At 39.0% G+C, this 17,317-nt stretch overlaps 2 protein-coding genes across 4 annotated transcripts; one reads left to right on the top strand and one right to left on the bottom strand.

The window, feature by feature from the left end:
• The first annotated feature begins 289 nt into the window (after positions 1–289).
• LOC124272104 (P2X purinoceptor 7-like) lies at positions 290–2,630 on the top strand. 3 transcript variants are annotated; one of them, XM_046707256.1, is made up of 3 exons: positions 290–729; positions 876–1,007; positions 1,744–2,630. In XM_046707256.1, exons 1-3 carry the CDS (start codon positions 610–612, stop codon positions 2,167–2,169), a joined length of 678 nt encoding a protein of 225 aa, XP_046563212.1. In that variant the 5' UTR covers positions 290–609; the 3' UTR covers positions 2,170–2,630. The 3 variants fall into 3 exon arrangements, with proteins under 3 accessions (XP_046563212.1, XP_046563211.1, XP_046563213.1); XM_046707255.1 differs by having other exon boundaries at positions 1,675–2,630; XM_046707257.1 differs by lacking the exon at positions 876–1,007 and having other exon boundaries at positions 1,675–2,630.
• A 100-nt stretch (positions 2,631–2,730) lies between these two features.
• LOC124272102 lies at positions 2,731–9,208 on the bottom strand. Its single transcript, XM_046707254.1, has 12 exons — positions 8,742–9,208; positions 8,399–8,540; positions 7,632–7,743; positions 7,291–7,375; positions 6,515–6,967; positions 5,857–6,193; positions 5,527–5,549; positions 5,302–5,403; positions 4,971–5,185; positions 4,753–4,821; positions 4,123–4,218; positions 2,731–3,945 (listed from the first exon to the last, which is right to left on the bottom strand). Exons 5-12 carry the CDS (start codon positions 6,911–6,913, stop codon positions 3,690–3,692), a joined length of 1,497 nt encoding a protein of 498 aa, XP_046563210.1. The 5' UTR covers positions 6,914–6,967; positions 7,291–7,375; positions 7,632–7,743; positions 8,399–8,540; positions 8,742–9,208; the 3' UTR covers positions 2,731–3,689.
• Between the last annotated feature and the right edge of the window lie 8,109 nt (positions 9,209–17,317).

The following is a 17,317-nucleotide window of genomic DNA, read 5'->3' as shown; positions in this document are numbered from 1 at the left end:
ATTCTGCTTACAAGAGACATATCTAAAGCAGACTGATCATTTTGACTTACGTCAGTATAATGCATATCATTGTTTTTCTCCTCTGGGCGATAGAGCCACTGGAGGATCTTCAATCATTGTTCGGAATGATGTAATCCACAGCCCGGTTGTACTTAAAGGGGCACTGATGCGAAGTGATTTTTGCTCCGAGCTAACGTGTTAATTGTCGTGTTCGGCTGCCGCGCGGGCAGTGCTTGCTCTCTAGACCGTGACAAACACCGGGACTGGGCAGCTGACCACCACACACAGGTATTCGTATTAGTTCACCTAAACGTCGAAAAGCATTATTTATGTCACTTATCTTCATGCCAATTGAAAATTAGAAATTCGATGACACTAATAATTTCATAATGATATTCATCATATATATTCTCTTTTCTGTTTATACTGTGAAATATAGTTGTTTAACCAAACATAAATATTTGTTTTGCCAAAAGGTTCTTGCAAAATGTGATTGCTACAACATTCCACTTGCTGATAATCACTAGATTACCTGTTTGACGATACACACTTTCTGGTGGAAGGAAGCGTGTTATTATTTTAACTTTCTAACAAATGTAATTGCAGGATATGGATGGTGACATCAACCACACCCCTCCTCAACACAACCCCACCAAGAAGAGAAAGAGGAAGACTGCAGATGGTAGCCGGGTGCGAAGAAGGCTCAATGTCGACCAGGTTCCAGTGGAGGTAATATTTATTTAGATGAATGTTCATGCTCGCATATATGCCACTTAAATATTAATTAGTAATATCTATGTGTATTTATAAAATCATAATCCTTTGTACTGCAATATCTGGATAACTAAGAAATGGTATTTTTCGTATTTTCACAGGCTGACAGCACAGATGACCTGGAAGCTGCATCGACAACATGCATCAATGACCTGGAAGCTGCACCGACAACAAACACAAGCTCATCATCCTGTCCACCAAAAGGCCCATCAGCACACCATAAGGCAGTCAAGGTACCTTTTTTTCAACAATGAATATGAAGTATTGTTCGTTCATCTAAATGGATTCTGGATTGTTATTTCCAATTAGTATTTTGTACATATTCCAGATAAAATGTCAAATCTTTCCAAGTAGAAGTACAATTATTTTATATGTGTTTGCACTTCACAGAAAATTTAGATGTCACATTGCTATAGCACACGATTTATAACATTTACACATACTTCTCTTCTTCATTTTCTATTTCATATTCGTGATCATATGCAATGGCATCTAAAAAGGCAAATATATTTTGTGGCCTTTAATTTAATATTCCTTAATATTTTTTCCTGAAAATATTGAAAGTATGGCTTTATATTGTTTAAAATCAATTCATATGATGTATATTTCAAAATAAGAAAAAAACACATTGGTGGATTATTGCAATTGGTTTTGCCTTACCAAAAGAAAAAAATATTTTCATGAGAGAGGTTGATATTGCCTTCGGATATAATGTTCAGCCAACAAGACACCTCCCTGTTCACAGTATATGGACATTCACATATTTACATGTATTACTGTATCAAGTGTTGGTTCATGAAAATTTTGAGTGATCATAAAATCCAACCATCTTAACTGTATGCTCAAAATCAGTTGTTTGGTATAATTTTGCTTGTCTCTAATTCTATATCTCTATTCCAGGATTTTGCGGCTTCATTAGATGTGACAGAGCTCAGGAGTATAGTGACTGAACTTTTATTTCGGGACCAGGGGGCTTTTGACGACTTCCGCCTGGGATACAGGCCCTGTGATGATCCACCAAGGCAGCCCCAACCAGACAACACACCAAGCTGGTGCAGATGTGGCAATTGTAGAAGCATGCCAACAGCGCAAGAAGAGAAGTGCTGCTGGCAGACTGGCTCCTACGAGTGTGTTGTGGATGGACCAAACTTTTATACGGTGATCTCCCCAGCGGTGCTAGACATTGCAATGGCACATTATAACGACTTCTTTGTACATGACCAAGAGCGAAGTAATGCAGCATACAGACACCAGGCGTACAGACAGTTTATCCTACAACGGTATGGTCGACTGGGTCATGGCAATAGACGTGTTGTGCCATCATGCGTTGTACTAGCAATCCGGAGGAGATTTCCAGATCCCACAGGCAGCTACACCGGCTACAAGGAAGCCTAACAAGCCAGTACATTATGTTTTGTATATATTTTGTATATATTTGTACATATTTTGTAAATATATTGTAAATATGTTGTACATATCTGTATATATTTGCCACATGAATTGATTCTTAAATATAATATTTGTTGAAAGTTGCTGATTTGTTTCTTTGTTTGGCATGAAAACCAATTGTTGAAACCAGCTCATGATATCTTACCAAACCATAAATACAAATAACTGGAGCTGTTGTCTTGACTGACAATTAACAGAATGTGACACACCTGTGTGTATTCATGTTGCACATACCTCATGAGTAATTACAGAGAAAAAGGATGTAAACTCATAAATCACACTTGGGCGCACCTTTGTAAATTCATTAGGTATGTTACATAAACCATGTCACTTTTATGGGTGTACTGTCAAAACAAACATGTAACGAGTTAGACTGATACACATACCACCACTTGAAATCTCAAATCTTCACACATGTGTATTCATTAGGTACGACACTTTTATGGGTGTACTGCCAAAACATGTACATGACAACAGTAAATAAACAAACAAGAGTACACTTATTGGTCTCAGTAGCGATTCAAACTTTATTACATAGAAACACTTAGACAAGGGGATGAAAATGTGGTCATCCTGTTTCCTTCTGTACACACCTCTACACCCATGACTACAGAAAACAGTACAATACTACAGAACAAATGTTTTACCAGTTTTTCTGTGTTTGACACATTCTTTGTACACAATTATTACATCTCCTTCCCTTGTGCTTGTATATACATATTTAGATATGTGGTTTCCTGTACACCAGTATAAATATACTGTACTGACGAAGGGGCAAGAAGCAGCCCAGAACATTTACTTGTGGGAAAGTTGTTATCCATTTGTCTTACTATGACACATACTATGTGATTTGGAGAGAAATATTAGGTAGACAACTTGAATGTATGGATAATGCCCAATTGATGTAGACAAAATGTAAATTTGAATACTTCCAATATCTGATTTGTCAGAATAATTTAACAACCAATGCTTATTTACATACGAAAAGAATCACTATTATGTACATTTTTCAAACAAACATTAGAGTCTGTATGGCACCTACTGTTTGAACGCAGTCGAAGATCTAAAAAAATAAGAACCTTCTTGTCTCATTGTAAAGAGGAAAATTTCAAAAGTGAGATAAAAAGATACTACAAATTACGTAAATACATGGTGACAAAGCTAATTGTTGTACATTTTGGTCATCTCTGTGTGCTCTCCAAACTCAATAATATGTAGTATGCGAAGATTGGGTTACCTAGACCCTTTGTGGTCCCACGAGGAAAAACTAAATGATGGTGTACTATTGTTACTTGTAGCATCTGTTAAAATATGTACCTTTTGGAAATTAAAACATAATACAAAAACAAATATATAACAAAAAACACTCTGGACAACCGTTATACACAAGGTGGATGGACCTACGACAATTGTTAATGACTGTAAATATGACTGTCTGGGTGTGGAACTGGATGCAGTTCAGCTCCTCACTTCTTGAATCGTGTGACACACTGACTCACAAGCTCTGCGATTGGGGGACAGGGTCTCTTTGCAATTGTTGACGATATACGTCTCGGATCATCATCGGTCATTGGTGTTTTTCTTTTCAGACCTCCAGTCTCCTCGTTTTGTCGTTTCTGGAAAGCCAACATTTGTAGGTCCCATCTGTAGGAATAGTTCTTCTCTACTTTGGCAGTCTTTGGTCTCCAGCGCTGGGTCCTCTTACTGTACACACCTGTGTATCTGCAATGAAATAATAACAAAAGTAAGGCAATATGTTGGCCCAGTTGGTCAATGTGTAACATATTTCATAACAAAAACTAGGTGCCCTCTGCACACCTGATAGGGAGAAAGACTGCCCTGTCTTATATGAACATATAAATCAGTTAGTCTGCTACGTAGTCTTATTATCATGCTTACATTGTTTCTCCGTCACTCGTTCTCTGATCCGGTCGATGCAGATGGTGGTTGTGATCAATTGCTGCCAATTGGTTCCTTGCACGGTAGCCCGTAAACCTGAAAGATAGTTTAGATAGTGAGATACATGTATAACAAGTGTAGAAGTGATCACAGCTTACATACTACAGCTTCCCAAGTGGGTAAATAGAAACGACAAATATGATATATATTGTGACAAGGAGCAGCAGCAAGACTTTCCCCTAGATTCCACTATGACTTTGAAAACATGTTTGGTAATAGTTTTGCATTACAGTAATAATTAACGGAAACATTATTGCTCTCTTTTTTTCCATGGAACCTGACATACGACTGAACTTGACTGTCTCATGTTGCAAAAGGTGAACCTAACATGTAAACGTAAGAGATATACCCTGGACAAAGTTTCCTGAGAGAAGGATGGTACAGCTGTAAGGACAGTTTCAACTATATTTACCTCTGCTGCTTCGTAGCGGGCTATAATAAGATCCTATATGACATGGCCATCAAGAATTCTGTATGTTATTTGAGGCTACTGAAATATATATTTACAATAAAACATTAAACAATGCCTCATTATTCAATAAAAACAAAGTAAAGACCTGATGTACTTACTGGTAAGAGTGACGCTTTGGAGAGTACATCAAGATATGGCTGTTGAATGATTCCAGAGCACCGGTATGTCTGAAACATGAGAGCATTCAGCTGACATAATGCTATCTTGTAATGTGAATAGTACTAAACTAGACTGTAATTTCTAAAATTTTAGTGAGGGCATTGACGCTGAGAAACACATGCAGACTGGGAGGTCTCAGTGTCAATTTCAGGTTTACCTGAATTTGCGGAAGTAGTGGAACTTCCCCAGGAACTTTGGATCTGCGACGACTTGTCGTAGGGTATCCATTTCAGGACTCTTTTTGTCCAACCATGGCCGTCCGGTATCTTCAGTCTGCTCAATAGGACCATGCATGCACTTGCCTTCTGTGTGCCCTGCAATGTGCCATTCATGAATGTTGCACACATGGGAAAGGACTCTAATCCAGATTTCCTGTGGACATGAAGCAATTATTTCATGGATTAATATGTAATATTGTGACCCATGAATTTATTTTTTATGAAAATGTACCAGAGAATATATTACACCTGTAATTAATATATTTTTACCTTCATTTTGATGGTGTGTCCTTCGCAGGCCTGTGCACTCCACCAGAAGTGGTTCTTGATGGGTGCAATCCATTGCCTCAGCACCGAATTCGGTTTGCAACACTGAAATACAAATAAAAAATATAAGCAGGAGACAAGCTTTGTGTTCAAGATTGTATTATTGTAAACTAGACATTCCCATAGTCTCAGTTTGCTAGTAAAAGTAATAGAATGTAAGCCACTCACAGCAATTAGACGTTTTCCAGGTTCTTGGCTACATGCCAAATGTCGTACTACTGGTCAATGGCCTGGTATTCTGGGGTGATTCCTGAAAACGGAAAATACAGGAATATTAAAGGAATTCTCTCAATCAGTGCCATTAGGTACCAGAAAATATTTTAGGTGTGTCTTTGTGAAAATAGGCTTTCCCCACACCTACTCACGAATGTTCTCCACAACAGTTATAACAATTCAAATTACAGTAATCAGTTTTACATGTTGCCATTTAATACACAACAATCATTCAGTACTCCTCTTTCTTTGAAATTGGAACATAATAGTCTGTCTAATACTTACTCATGAGTTTGGTTATCATTGAACTCTGATCAGTGACAACTTCAGTGACCTTCACCTTCGAAATGAGGAAGTCGAGTCCATGTCTGAATGCCACCTTCTCCATTGCCACACTGGATGTGGACTGACGAACGTCTACTACTTCGAGGTGTAATATTGCATCTGTGTCCATATCCGAAAAGGAATAAGTGCAGAACTGGGCAGAATGACCAGGGGAATCATTCCTACCATCACCCGCAACACGGACATCCAATTGTTGCCGAACCTTCTCTGAAAGGAGCTGTGTCTGCATTGCGTTCCAGAACATGTCCACTGCTGGTGCTGCATACAGTCTTTGGACCTGAAATGTAAGCATAGTATGTGATTCATATGAATTTTGCACGCTCAGAAAAAAAGAATTCTAATGGTTTCATTGCTTAAAAATGTAAACTCACATGTCTTTTTATAATTGTTCTTGTGGGGGTTGGGGTCCCTTATTCATATATAATAAATTGTCAAAAATAAAATACTTTTGAGTATTTCCAAAGATAATTTTTCTGGTGATTTTCAACCAAATTTATTTCCTCCTGCCTGTAGGTTTTCAGAGTAAAAAAAAATAAAACAGAGTTTTGGTCTAAATATAAAATACAAGTTGAGGACTTATTTTCTCAACAAATAATACCTGGTAGAAAGCTGGCTCGCTAATACATCCAAGGTTTAGGAACTTGGTTAGAAGGCCTATCTTCTTGTATGAGTTGCCACTGAAGAGGATACTGGTTGCCAGCTGGAGATTACCACAAAACATCCTTTTCATTCTTGGCTGAGAGGCCCAGGATCCACATGAATGACCCGAAGTACATTTCCATCTTATGACTAAAGCTGTGCCGTGGGTCTTGTCTGTGAAAGTTAGCGGTGAATCGCAATGTGGTCTTGTACAAGTGTCACCAGCTTTCTCTTTCACTAAATCCATGACAGGGTCCAGATAACAAATGAACTTCCGCGAGGAGACAAGGTGAAGTAGTGGCTCTGATGTTTCTTCCTCCTCCTCTTCCTCCTCTTCCTCCTCCTCTGGCAGTGGCATGTTCAGAAGATCTTCTTCAACTGCTGACGTGTCCAAGTCTTCTCAAAGGTAGCCCTGAAAAGAGATATGACAATTTCATTTGCAAATTTATAGGGAGAGAACCTTGTCTTTCAGTTAATGATTTTCTGTCACACCATGCTGGCCTATACTGACGGCATGCAAGAGATGAGCCCTGTCTTGTTACAATTCAGACTCAGATATGGAATCGGGGAAACTTGTTGCAACAAAATATATACCACTAAGTATCTTGACTATGGGTATGTCTCAGGGACAGTATGTTATGATTTACTGGGCAGTGATGCAGTGAGACCAGCATAATACCTCTGAGTGTCTGGTTATTTTCTAGAAATTCTAACGAAGACAACATCTGTACATACCTTGCATCGCTGACATTAGGGTCATATTCCTCATCAGCTCCCAATTTCATCCACCAATTCTTCTTGTCCTCTGCTGAGGCTGAAACTATTTAAGGCAATCAACTGATGTAACTCATTACCAAACTAACAAAACAGAAACATATAATATTTAAATGCCATGAAATATGGAGTACTTCACTACAGTTATGGAACTGTACATCTGTATTCTGTCTTACTGGCATACATTCATGAGACTATAAAAGTAGCAGTAGTTTGTTTCACCATTAGAGAAACAGAGAGACGATTAAAGTATAGTTTCTGCAGTTATTATTTCTAATTCAATGTAATAAATCCAAAAGAACCTTGGTTGTGGCGTTTCACACGGTGCCTGGTCTGGAACTTCTGGAGAATCTTGTAAACTTGCTGCCAAGGTTGACAAACTGTCACAATGCTCACTGGCAACCACACAGTTATCTATAACCAAAAAACCAGCAGAGTACACTAATAAGTCATGTCTATACAGGGATATAAAGCAAGTGCATAAATCTACAATCAGGTTTTGTAACAGCTTTGGGGTATGTAAAAGGAGAAAGAATTATATAATGTGGACAAATGTAAAACAATGAGAAACTTTTCTTCTAAAAATATCAAACGCTAATGTCACATGTGGACATGTCAATACAAAATAGCAACAACAATGTAATTGTAGCCATTAGATAGGAACACAGATTAGGAAGAATCACATATGCTTTTCAAAACAGTGCCACTATTTCCTTTCAAGTCAGAACAATACAATTTTGGGATCACGAAAATGCAATAATTATATATAAAAACACTAGAAAGCTAGTCAATTTGGACAGGCTTACTGACAATACAACAATTAGATTTCTAAACAAACAGCCACATTGACCCTTTCACCTGGTAATGGGGAAGCTTGGAGACGTATAAACACAGTCGTACTTATGTAAACATGTCAGTTTTGTTATTGTAACTCTTGTGCAACATAAGATGAAAATAACAAACAATTTCATGAGGCACTTTCTATGCTATCACTTAACCAAGAAATAATTTTTCAATATACACACCGATTGTACCACATATAACATTATAAAGACAAACATTTACGTACCAACTCGAAATGTTCCGGAGTGTCAACTTGATCACAAACTGGAGTACTGAAATCAGGTCCAGGCGTGATAGGAAGCGGCGGTGTTCCCGATGTTGATATCGACCAAGTCAGTTCATGATGATCAGTATCCCTTGTTTGAACGCTGAATAAATGTCATAGTACGAATAAGAAAACAAAAAAGAATAAAATCAGGACAATGCGATCAGGTATAGAGAAGGCGTCTACTTCGTTCACAATTTCACACACGGTAAATCCAACCGTGATCAAGTTAGCGCATAAAGTAAATAACAAATCTACACAACATTTATCAACTCTTACGTGATCAAAAGTAGAAAAAACTTACTTGCTGCAGTCGCAGAATTGGTCGTGAACATCGAGCAGATGTTTGATGACATCGCTCTTGCTTGACTCCGTGTTTTCCCTCAAGCTGTTGAATCTGTCAAAGTGCACTCCTAAACAGATTCGAGACTGGTTCCTCCTCTTTCTTTCTTCCTGTATTCTTCGTTTCTTTGCCGATTCTGTCGTACGTCCTCGACCCATAGCCAGAGCAAAAGTAAATCCATTTCGCCGGGTGACAGGCTTTCTTTTATAAATAAGCCGGGAGTGATCACGCCAAGTAGCGCTGCTAGTTACCCCCGCTAGGTGGCGCTGCTCTATTTACGAAATAAGTGCGTTCACGAGTGGCGCAGCAGAGGTCACAATCCAGTCAAGAATTCTGGGATATCATCCGGGCACTCGCGGGAGGAAAACAATAACAAAGGGAACAACCCGTCCACGCAAAGTGCTACGCATCAGTGCCCCTTTAAAACCAGACTCCAGGCCGTTGCAGTAAGACTCACTTTGCATGTTGCAGTTACTCTGTGCTCTCTGTACATTTCGCCTTCATCATCTGTTCAGCAGGTTGATCTTCTGGCTCTGTATGATGAACTCCCTAAACCTTGTCTAATCATGGGCGATTTAAATGGGCACAATCCGCTCTGGGGCAGCACTAATACAAACACCAAAGGTAAATTACTGGAGGATTTCATTTCAAATAATGATTTATGCATTTACAATGACGGTTCAACTACGTATTTACATCCTGGCATAGGAACATATTCAGCTCTTGATTTATCTATTACTGACTCCAACCTATTGAGTGAATTCGAATGGTCAGTCCACGACGACCTTTGTGGAAGTGACCATTTCCCAACGATACTAACACCTGTGAATCCATCTGACGTTCCTCCATCATCGAGATGGAATTTTAAAAAGGCTAACTGGCCTTTATAGGAATTTTTCTGTGCTGACAGACTTAAGCCTGAACTTTTTTACTGATATTCCTGATGCCATACAATGTTTTTCAGATATACTAAATAACATAGCTGACGAGTGTATCCCAAAGTCCTCTGCAATTCCACACGTACGAAAACCATGGTTTACCAACGAATGCAAACAGGCAAGGAAGGCAAGGAAGAAAGCTGAGCATTATTTCCGTCGCCATCCTATGGTCCACAATTTAGACAAATTTAGAATTTTAAATGCTAAAGCACGACGTACTTTCAAGCAAAATAAACGCCACTCTTGGCGAAACTATGTCTCAAAAATCAGTTCGCGCACACCGATATCAAAGGTGTGGAATATGATCCAGAAAATAAAGGGTAAGGGCTCTAAATCTAGCATCCACCATCTAAAAAGATGGGAACACATTATTGACTAGTAAATCAGATATTGCAAATAAACTTGGTGAGACGTTGGCCAAACATTCTTCTTCAGCAAATTATGTACCTGAATTCCAAAAATATCAAAACAGCAAGAAAAGAAAGCTATAAATTTCAATTCAGATAACGGGAAGACTACAATGAAACCTTTTCGATACATGAGCTTCATACTGCTCTTGATCAGGCTCACGATACTGCTTCTGGAGCTGATAACATACATTATCAACTCCTGAAGCACTTGCCAGAAGTCATGTTTGGAGACACTGTTACATATTTTTGATGATATTTGGACAACTGGAAATTTCCTTGCGTCGTGGCGTGATGCTATAATTGTGCCCATCCTAAACCTGGACGTGATCATACTGATCCTCTAATTATAGACCAATTTCACTGACAAGCTGCGTTTGCAAAACCATGGAACGTATGATCAACAATAGACTTGTTTGGTACTTGGAAACCAATAACCTTATAACTAATATACAATGTGGTTTCCGTAAAACCGTAGTACCATCGATCATTTAGTACGTTTAGAGTCTTTGTAAAAATGCCATAATTAATAAACAACATGCAGTGTCGATCTTTTTCGACTTAGAAAAAGCATACGACACGACATGGAAACATGGGATTTTAAAAGATTTACATGATTTTTGGATTACGAGGCCGTTTGCCTCAATTTATATCCAACTTTTAAATGACCGGCAATTTCAAGTCCGAGTGGGTTCAACCCTCTCTGACCATTACAATCAGGATCAGGGTGTCCCGCAAGGCAGTATTTTGTCTGTCACCCTGTTTAGTATCAAGATAAACAGTTTATCCAAGGTTTTAAACGATTCAATTGATGGATCACTTTTTGTGGATGATTTTAATATTTCTTGTCGTGGTAAAAATATGCATACTATTGAACGGCAATTGCAGTTGTGTTTAAATAAGATAAATAAATGGTGTCTTGAAAACGGCTTTAAATTTTCCAAGTCCAAAACTAATTGTCTACACTTTTGTAGAAAATATAAGCCGCATAAAGATCCAGAATTATCTTTAAATGGCACTCCCATCAAAGTTGTTAAGGAGGCCAAATTCTTAGGTCTAATTTTCGACTCCCATTTAACCTTTTTGCCGCATATTAAATCACTTAAAGCCAAATGCCTGAAGGCACTCGATTTGTTGAAAGTTGTTTCCAACTCAAAGTGGGGAGGGGATCAAACTACCCTCCTTCACTTATACCGATTATTGGTACGTTCTAAACTTGATTATGGTTCGATCGTATATGGCGGAGCCTGTAAAAGCAACCTTAAACTACTTGATTCTGTTCACCACCAAGGTCTAAGACTCTGTCTTGGATCATTTAGAACCTCTCCAGTTGATAGTCTCTATGTTGAGGCAGATGAGCCTTCTCTTTCCCAACGCCGTATTAAATTATCTTTACAATATATTACCAAACTATATTCTAACGAGTCTAACCCTGCATTTAACTGTGTCTTCACTCCTCTTTATGAGGATTTGTATAACAAAAAGCCTTCTCTTGTTCCGCCTCTTGGGCACAGAATTAAACCATTCCTTTCTGCTTCTGGCATTGAGCTGGAGAATATTTCTCCTTCTCGTCTTCTTTCTTCCCCCTCCTTGGCAATTGGTGAGGCCAGAAGTTGACCTCACTCTGACAAGGTTTAAGAAATCTCAAGCTAATGACTTACAATATAAACAAGAATATAATCAATTAAAAAATAAATATAATACATACAAATCCTTGTTTACAGATGGGTCCAAGGATGGTGGCGCGGTGGCATGTGCCACTGTCATTGGATCCAGAACAATCTCCTCTCGTTTACCAGATAACAGCTCTATTTTTACAGCTGAAGCAAACGCCATATTAACAGCCTTAAAATATATTAAAAAAACACCCTAAATATCAACAATATATCATCTTTTCAGACTCTCTTTCTTGCCTTCAGGCTATTAAAAATATTTCTTGTAAACATCCACTTTTATTAGAAATTATTGAATTATATAATGAGCTTGCTACCGGCCAGTGCGACATCGTCTTTTGTTGGTTACCCAGCCATGTTGGCATTTCTGGGAACACAATGGCTGATCTTGCTGCCAAGGCAGCCCTCAACAAATCGGTGACACCACTTCTTATTCCATATTCTGATTATAAAGCTGGCATTAGAACTTACATCCGTGATCTTATGCAAAAGAAGTGGGATGCCCAAGTAGGTATCAATAAATTACATGCAATTAAACCAACCATCGGTTATACCTACTTGGGTTGCCAGTCCAGATTTCAAGAGGTCATTATGCGACGATGTCGCATTGGCCATACGCGTTATACTCATAAATACTTGCTAAAAGGTGAAGATCCTCCGTTTTGTATCCCTTGTGATGAGAGAGTTACGGTCAAGCATATCCTGCTTGACTGTGTTGAATTCTCCATCATAAGGGATAAGTATTTCAGTGTAAAAAACACTTAAGGATCTTTTTACCACTGTTAATTCTCATTTAGTTATTGGTTTTTTAAAAGAAATTGACTTCATTGATGAATTCTGATTAACATGTTCTGTAGATAGATGTATTTTAATGATTGGTAGTTTAGATTAGTAACTTAGATTGTTAGTGGCTGTACCCTCAAAGGGGGTTGAAGTAGCGTAAAATTATTGTCCTCCTGAGAGGGTATGTAAGTCCCAAAACTTCAAAAGTAGAATTTTCACATACCAAGTTTTTAAACGTAGTATTTTCGTTCATTTAGATTTTGGCTAAATTATCCTACAATCACCAGCGGTTGAAGGGATGGTGTATCCGACTAGGGTCCATGCAGGTAGCAAAGGTACTGTAAGTCCCCATGGACCCTAGTATGGTGACCTACTTTCAGTTGTTGGTGATCTATAGCCCATTTTTATATTGTGTTGTCCCCTGTGGTTAAAATGTTTTAGACTCTATTACTAGTTTTATCTGTATATGTGATATTGTAGTTGTTTTACTGCCCTTCGTTGGCAGTTTTTTTTATAATATACATATTTTTCACTTCAATATCAAATGTTCTCGTCACGATATGGCTGAAATATTGCCGATGTGACGTTAAATATTAACTCACTCACTCACTCAAATACATCAATAAATCGAGCTCGAAAGTGGGAACCCTCCTTCACATCCACCACGATCTTCATGTGTGTGCGATCGGTAGCACTTAAATTATCGATTTTAGGATAAAACACTCCCGGTGTATACTTGGGTGTAGAAAAATTGAATGTATATTATAATGTCTTGTATATGTGTAATATGTTCGTTACGCTCCCAGGAATCACGAGTGGCGAGCCCGTTCAACTGCTACACACAATCGATAACACGTCGGCACGACTCGAAGTTTCTCTCTGCGATCTCACCTACTACCCACGTTGGTCGAATATCAGTCAACATCAAGGGAACAACAGGCTATTCTTCGATGGCAAACGCCACGATTTGTCCAACGGTTATTACAGCGTTTGTATGTTTAACGACGAAATTTTCAAACCCATTGGAACCCATATCAAACTCAACGAATCGAATGGCACGCTCACGTTGACGGCTGGGGAAAAACCCATCCGACTCGGTAAAGCCTTGGCAAGAACGCTCAGGTTGACGTCGAAAGAAATACGACCTTGAGAGACCGTCACGGGTTCGAAATTACCGAACTTGTCTATCACGAACTGTTCGTTCATCTCGATCGGGCAAGCAAGGCGAACACCCTTCCACGCTGCTAAGAGCCATTCCCGTCAAAACGGAAAAGTGCAACGACGGTCGAACCGAATCGTTTTCGACCCTGCAGTACAAAAAGTTAATGCAGGGCATGATCATGGAATTGAAACAATCCATTATAGATATAAAACATAAACCAATGCATATCGGCTATCTAAGCACCATGCTGCAGGTAAAACAATGACTGAAGTTTCGGGTCCTGGAACAACCATGCGTGTGAGAAAATGCACCAGCCTTGTGATCTCCGACCTCGGGGACAAACGTGGCTTCGACGGACCCGGGGTCGAACGCAAAATATACGGTTTAGAATTAAGAAACAACACTTACAGGCGAGCGGAAGTCCGCGATGGTGGTGGTGGTAACCTAGGAGATTTAGACGATGTCATCACCAGAGGGCTCAGGAAAAACACCCAGTACAATCTCGTCCTCAACCACAATAACAAATGGGTGATGGTCCCGGCATTCGATGGCAAGCTAGGTGATTTAGACAATGTCAAGACCCAAGGTCTCTTAAAAAACATGTTGCACCAGTTCGTCCTAGCCGATGATAACCAGTGGACGTTGACCAGAGTGTTTGCACACTACAAGGAGCAGTTGATGTTGCAGAAAGGTATGAGTCTGTATTGGGCGGACCAAACTGTCGGACCACTCACAGGTCTGTGAAAGCCACTGCATACACACGACCTGCGGAGAAGAAAGTACATTTTGAGTCGCCGGATAGAACTGAGGATAAACTTAATGTGTTTTAGAAACAGCTGGCAGACTTACAAAAAACTGTTGACAGATTGTCTCAAATGCAAGAAAGTGGTAGTTCAAAGGGACAAAACAGTTCAATGAGTCAAACTCCTTATGGCAATCCAGGGCGTACCCAAGATAGGGGCATGCGCAGCGCTCAGAGTCCATCTAGGCATGACAAGAGAGCATATTCATTTTGTTCAATCTGTCATAGACCAGGACATCGGACATCTCAGTGTGTGAGTCAGTCAACTGGTAGAGCAAATACGCAGCATGCGCAGGGAAATGCCAACCCGCCATCTCGGACTTAGTTTGGGATTTGGCGGATGACAATGTTACATTGAATCCTAAGTTAACAGACTCAAGTGGTCAGCTGGAATAGGAGGTGATTGCAGCAGAGGCGCAACCACAGAATTCTCTCACAGCTGATTCTCAGCAAGTTATTGCAATGATGAGACCTTGTTTTAAAATAGGCGATGAAGGCCAGTTAGTGAATATCAAACTGGATAATACTTACGTTATTTTGTTAGTGGATACTGGTAGCCAAGTGTCTTTGATATCTCCGAGATCTTACAAGCGTCTTCCTCGTTCTGTTTCACTGAGTACTATTACTATGTCCTTGGAGGCCGTTAATGGAACCTCATTTCCTGTAAAGAGAATATTCAAGGCATTGTTGACTTTAAGTGAAGACATGGAACCTACGCAGGAAGAATTTCTTGCAGCTGAGATTGAGAACTCGTTCAAAGTTGATGGTATTTTTGGAATGGACATACTCACTGATCTAGGTGCTGTAGTTGATCTTGCAGATCACAGGATCAAGTTACAGGGAGTTTGGTTACCTACTTTTGCAGCTGACAGAACTGCAGTAGTAGCTGAAGATACCTTGCTTCCAACACAGTCAGTGTCTTATGTTAAACTGTCATTACCCAATAATCAACAGAACAATAATGTTCTTGTAGAGCCATGTAAGGAGATTTTAGCACAATGTGGTCTTCTCACGAGTAACAGTGTTGTGAAAAGGGCTAATGCAGCATATGTTAAACTCATTAATGTGACAGACAACCCAATTACTCTGGCTTCTAGTAGAATTTTGGCTCAGTGTCAAGGTGTTACTTTGTCCTCAAACAAAAACATCAAGAGAATTACAAAACATCAGGTAAAAAACGCAGTGATTCCTGATTATCTGAAAGATCTGTATGACAGAAGTAAATCTAATCTTGATGAATCTCAACAGGAGGAATTGAAAAAATGTCCTGGGTAGTTATCAGAGTACTTTTGCTAAGAATGATGATGATTTAGGGCGCACTGGGTTGGTAAAGTACACTATCAATACAGGTGATGCGCACCCAATTAAGCAGGCTCCAAGACGCCAGGCACTTGCAAAACGTGAAGTAGAGCAAAAGGAAGTTGCTCGAATGTTGGAGCAAGGTGTGATTACACCTTACTACTAGTCCATGGGCTTCACCAACTCTTTTAGTGCAACGTAGTGATGGCCGTTACAGATTTTGTTGTGAGTGAGTGAGTGAGTTAGAATTTAACGTCACATCGGCAATATTTCAGCCATATCGTGACGAGAACAATTAATTTTATGCATAATAAGCAATAGCAAACTATAAAAACCTGTCAACGAAGGACAGTAAAATAACTAGATTATCACAGATTTGAATTTAAAACTAGCAATCAAATCTAAAACAGTCTAACTATAGGACAATACAAGGTAAAAAACAGCTATATATTGCCAACAACTGAAGGTAGATCACCATACTAGGGACCATGGGGACTTACAGTACATTGGCTTCCTGCATGGACCCTAGCTGGATTTACACCATCCCCTCAGCTATTAGCAATGTTAGATAATCTAGCCATAAATTAAACGAACATATATTCTACGATTAAAAGAGTAGTAGGTTTAAATTTACTTTGAATGTTTTGGGACTTACGTACCCTCACAGGAGGACAATAATTTTACGCTACTTCAACCCCCTTTGAGGGCACTGCCACTCACAATCTAAGTGACTAATCAAATCTACCAATAATTAAAATACATATATGTACAGAACATATTAATCAAAATTCATTCATTAAATCAATTTCTTTTAAAAAGCCAATAATTAAATGAAAATTAACAGTGTTAAAAAGATCCTTAACTGTTTTCACATTGAAGTATTTACCCCTTATGATGGAGAATTCAACACAGTCAAGCAGGACATGCTTGACCGTGGTTCTCTCATCACAAGGGATACAAAACGGAGGATCCTCACCTTTCAATAGGTATGCATGAGTGTATCTAGTGTGGCCAATACGACATCGTCGCATGATGACCTCTTCAAATCTGGACTGACAACCCAAGTAGGTATAACCGATATAGGGTTTTATTTCATGTAATTTATTAATACCTACTTGGGTGTCCCACTTCTTTTGCATCAGATCACGGATGTAAGATCTAATGCAAGCTTTGTAATCAGAGTATGGGATAAGAAGTGGTGTCACAGATTTGTTGAGTGCTGCCTTAGCAGCAATATCAGCCATTGTGTTCCCAGAAATGCCAACGTGGCTGGGTAACCAACAAAAGACGATGTCGCATTGGCCAGTAGCAAGTTCATTGTACAATTCAATAATTTCTAATAAAAGTGGATGTTTGCAAGAAAGATTTTTAATAGCCTGAAGAAACGAAAGAGAATCGGAAAAGATGATATATTGTTTATATTTACGGTGTTTATTAATATATCTAAGAGCTGTTAGTATTGCGTTTGCTTCT

This window comes from Haliotis rubra, unplaced genomic scaffold, assembly GCF_003918875.1.
Source record: "Haliotis rubra isolate DU_JTF1 unplaced genomic scaffold, ASM391887v1 Scf1662, whole genome shotgun sequence".
Taxonomy (NCBI): Eukaryota; Metazoa; Mollusca; class Gastropoda; order Lepetellida; family Haliotidae; genus Haliotis; species Haliotis rubra.
Note: the sequence above shows the minus strand (reverse complement) of the source record. Positions and strands in the feature narration are given on the sequence as shown.

Bases quoted from the DNA above. Each gene is read 5' to 3' on its own strand.
- LOC124272104 (XM_046707255.1), top strand. From the start codon at position 610: ATGGATGGTGACATCAACCACACCCCTCCTCAACACAACCCCACCAAG. The intron at 730-875 runs GTAATATTTATT...GTATTTTCACAG, and splicing joins TCGACCAGGTTCCAGTGGAG to GCTGACAGCACAGATGACCT. The intron at 1,008-1,674 runs GTACCTTTTTTT...TCTCTATTCCAG, and splicing joins CACACCATAAGGCAGTCAAG to GATTTTGCGGCTTCATTAGA.
- LOC124272102 (XM_046707254.1), bottom strand. From the start codon at position 6,913: ATGCCACTGCCAGAGGAGGAGGAAGAGGAGGAAGAGGAGGAGGAAGAA. The intron at 5,404-5,526 runs GTGAGTGGCTTA...TTTGTATTTCAG, and splicing joins CTGGAAAACGTCTAATTGCT to TGTTGCAAACCGAATTCGGT. The intron at 3,946-4,122 runs GTAAGCATGATA...ATTTCATTGCAG, and splicing joins ACGAGTGACGGAGAAACAAT to ATACACAGGTGTGTACAGTA.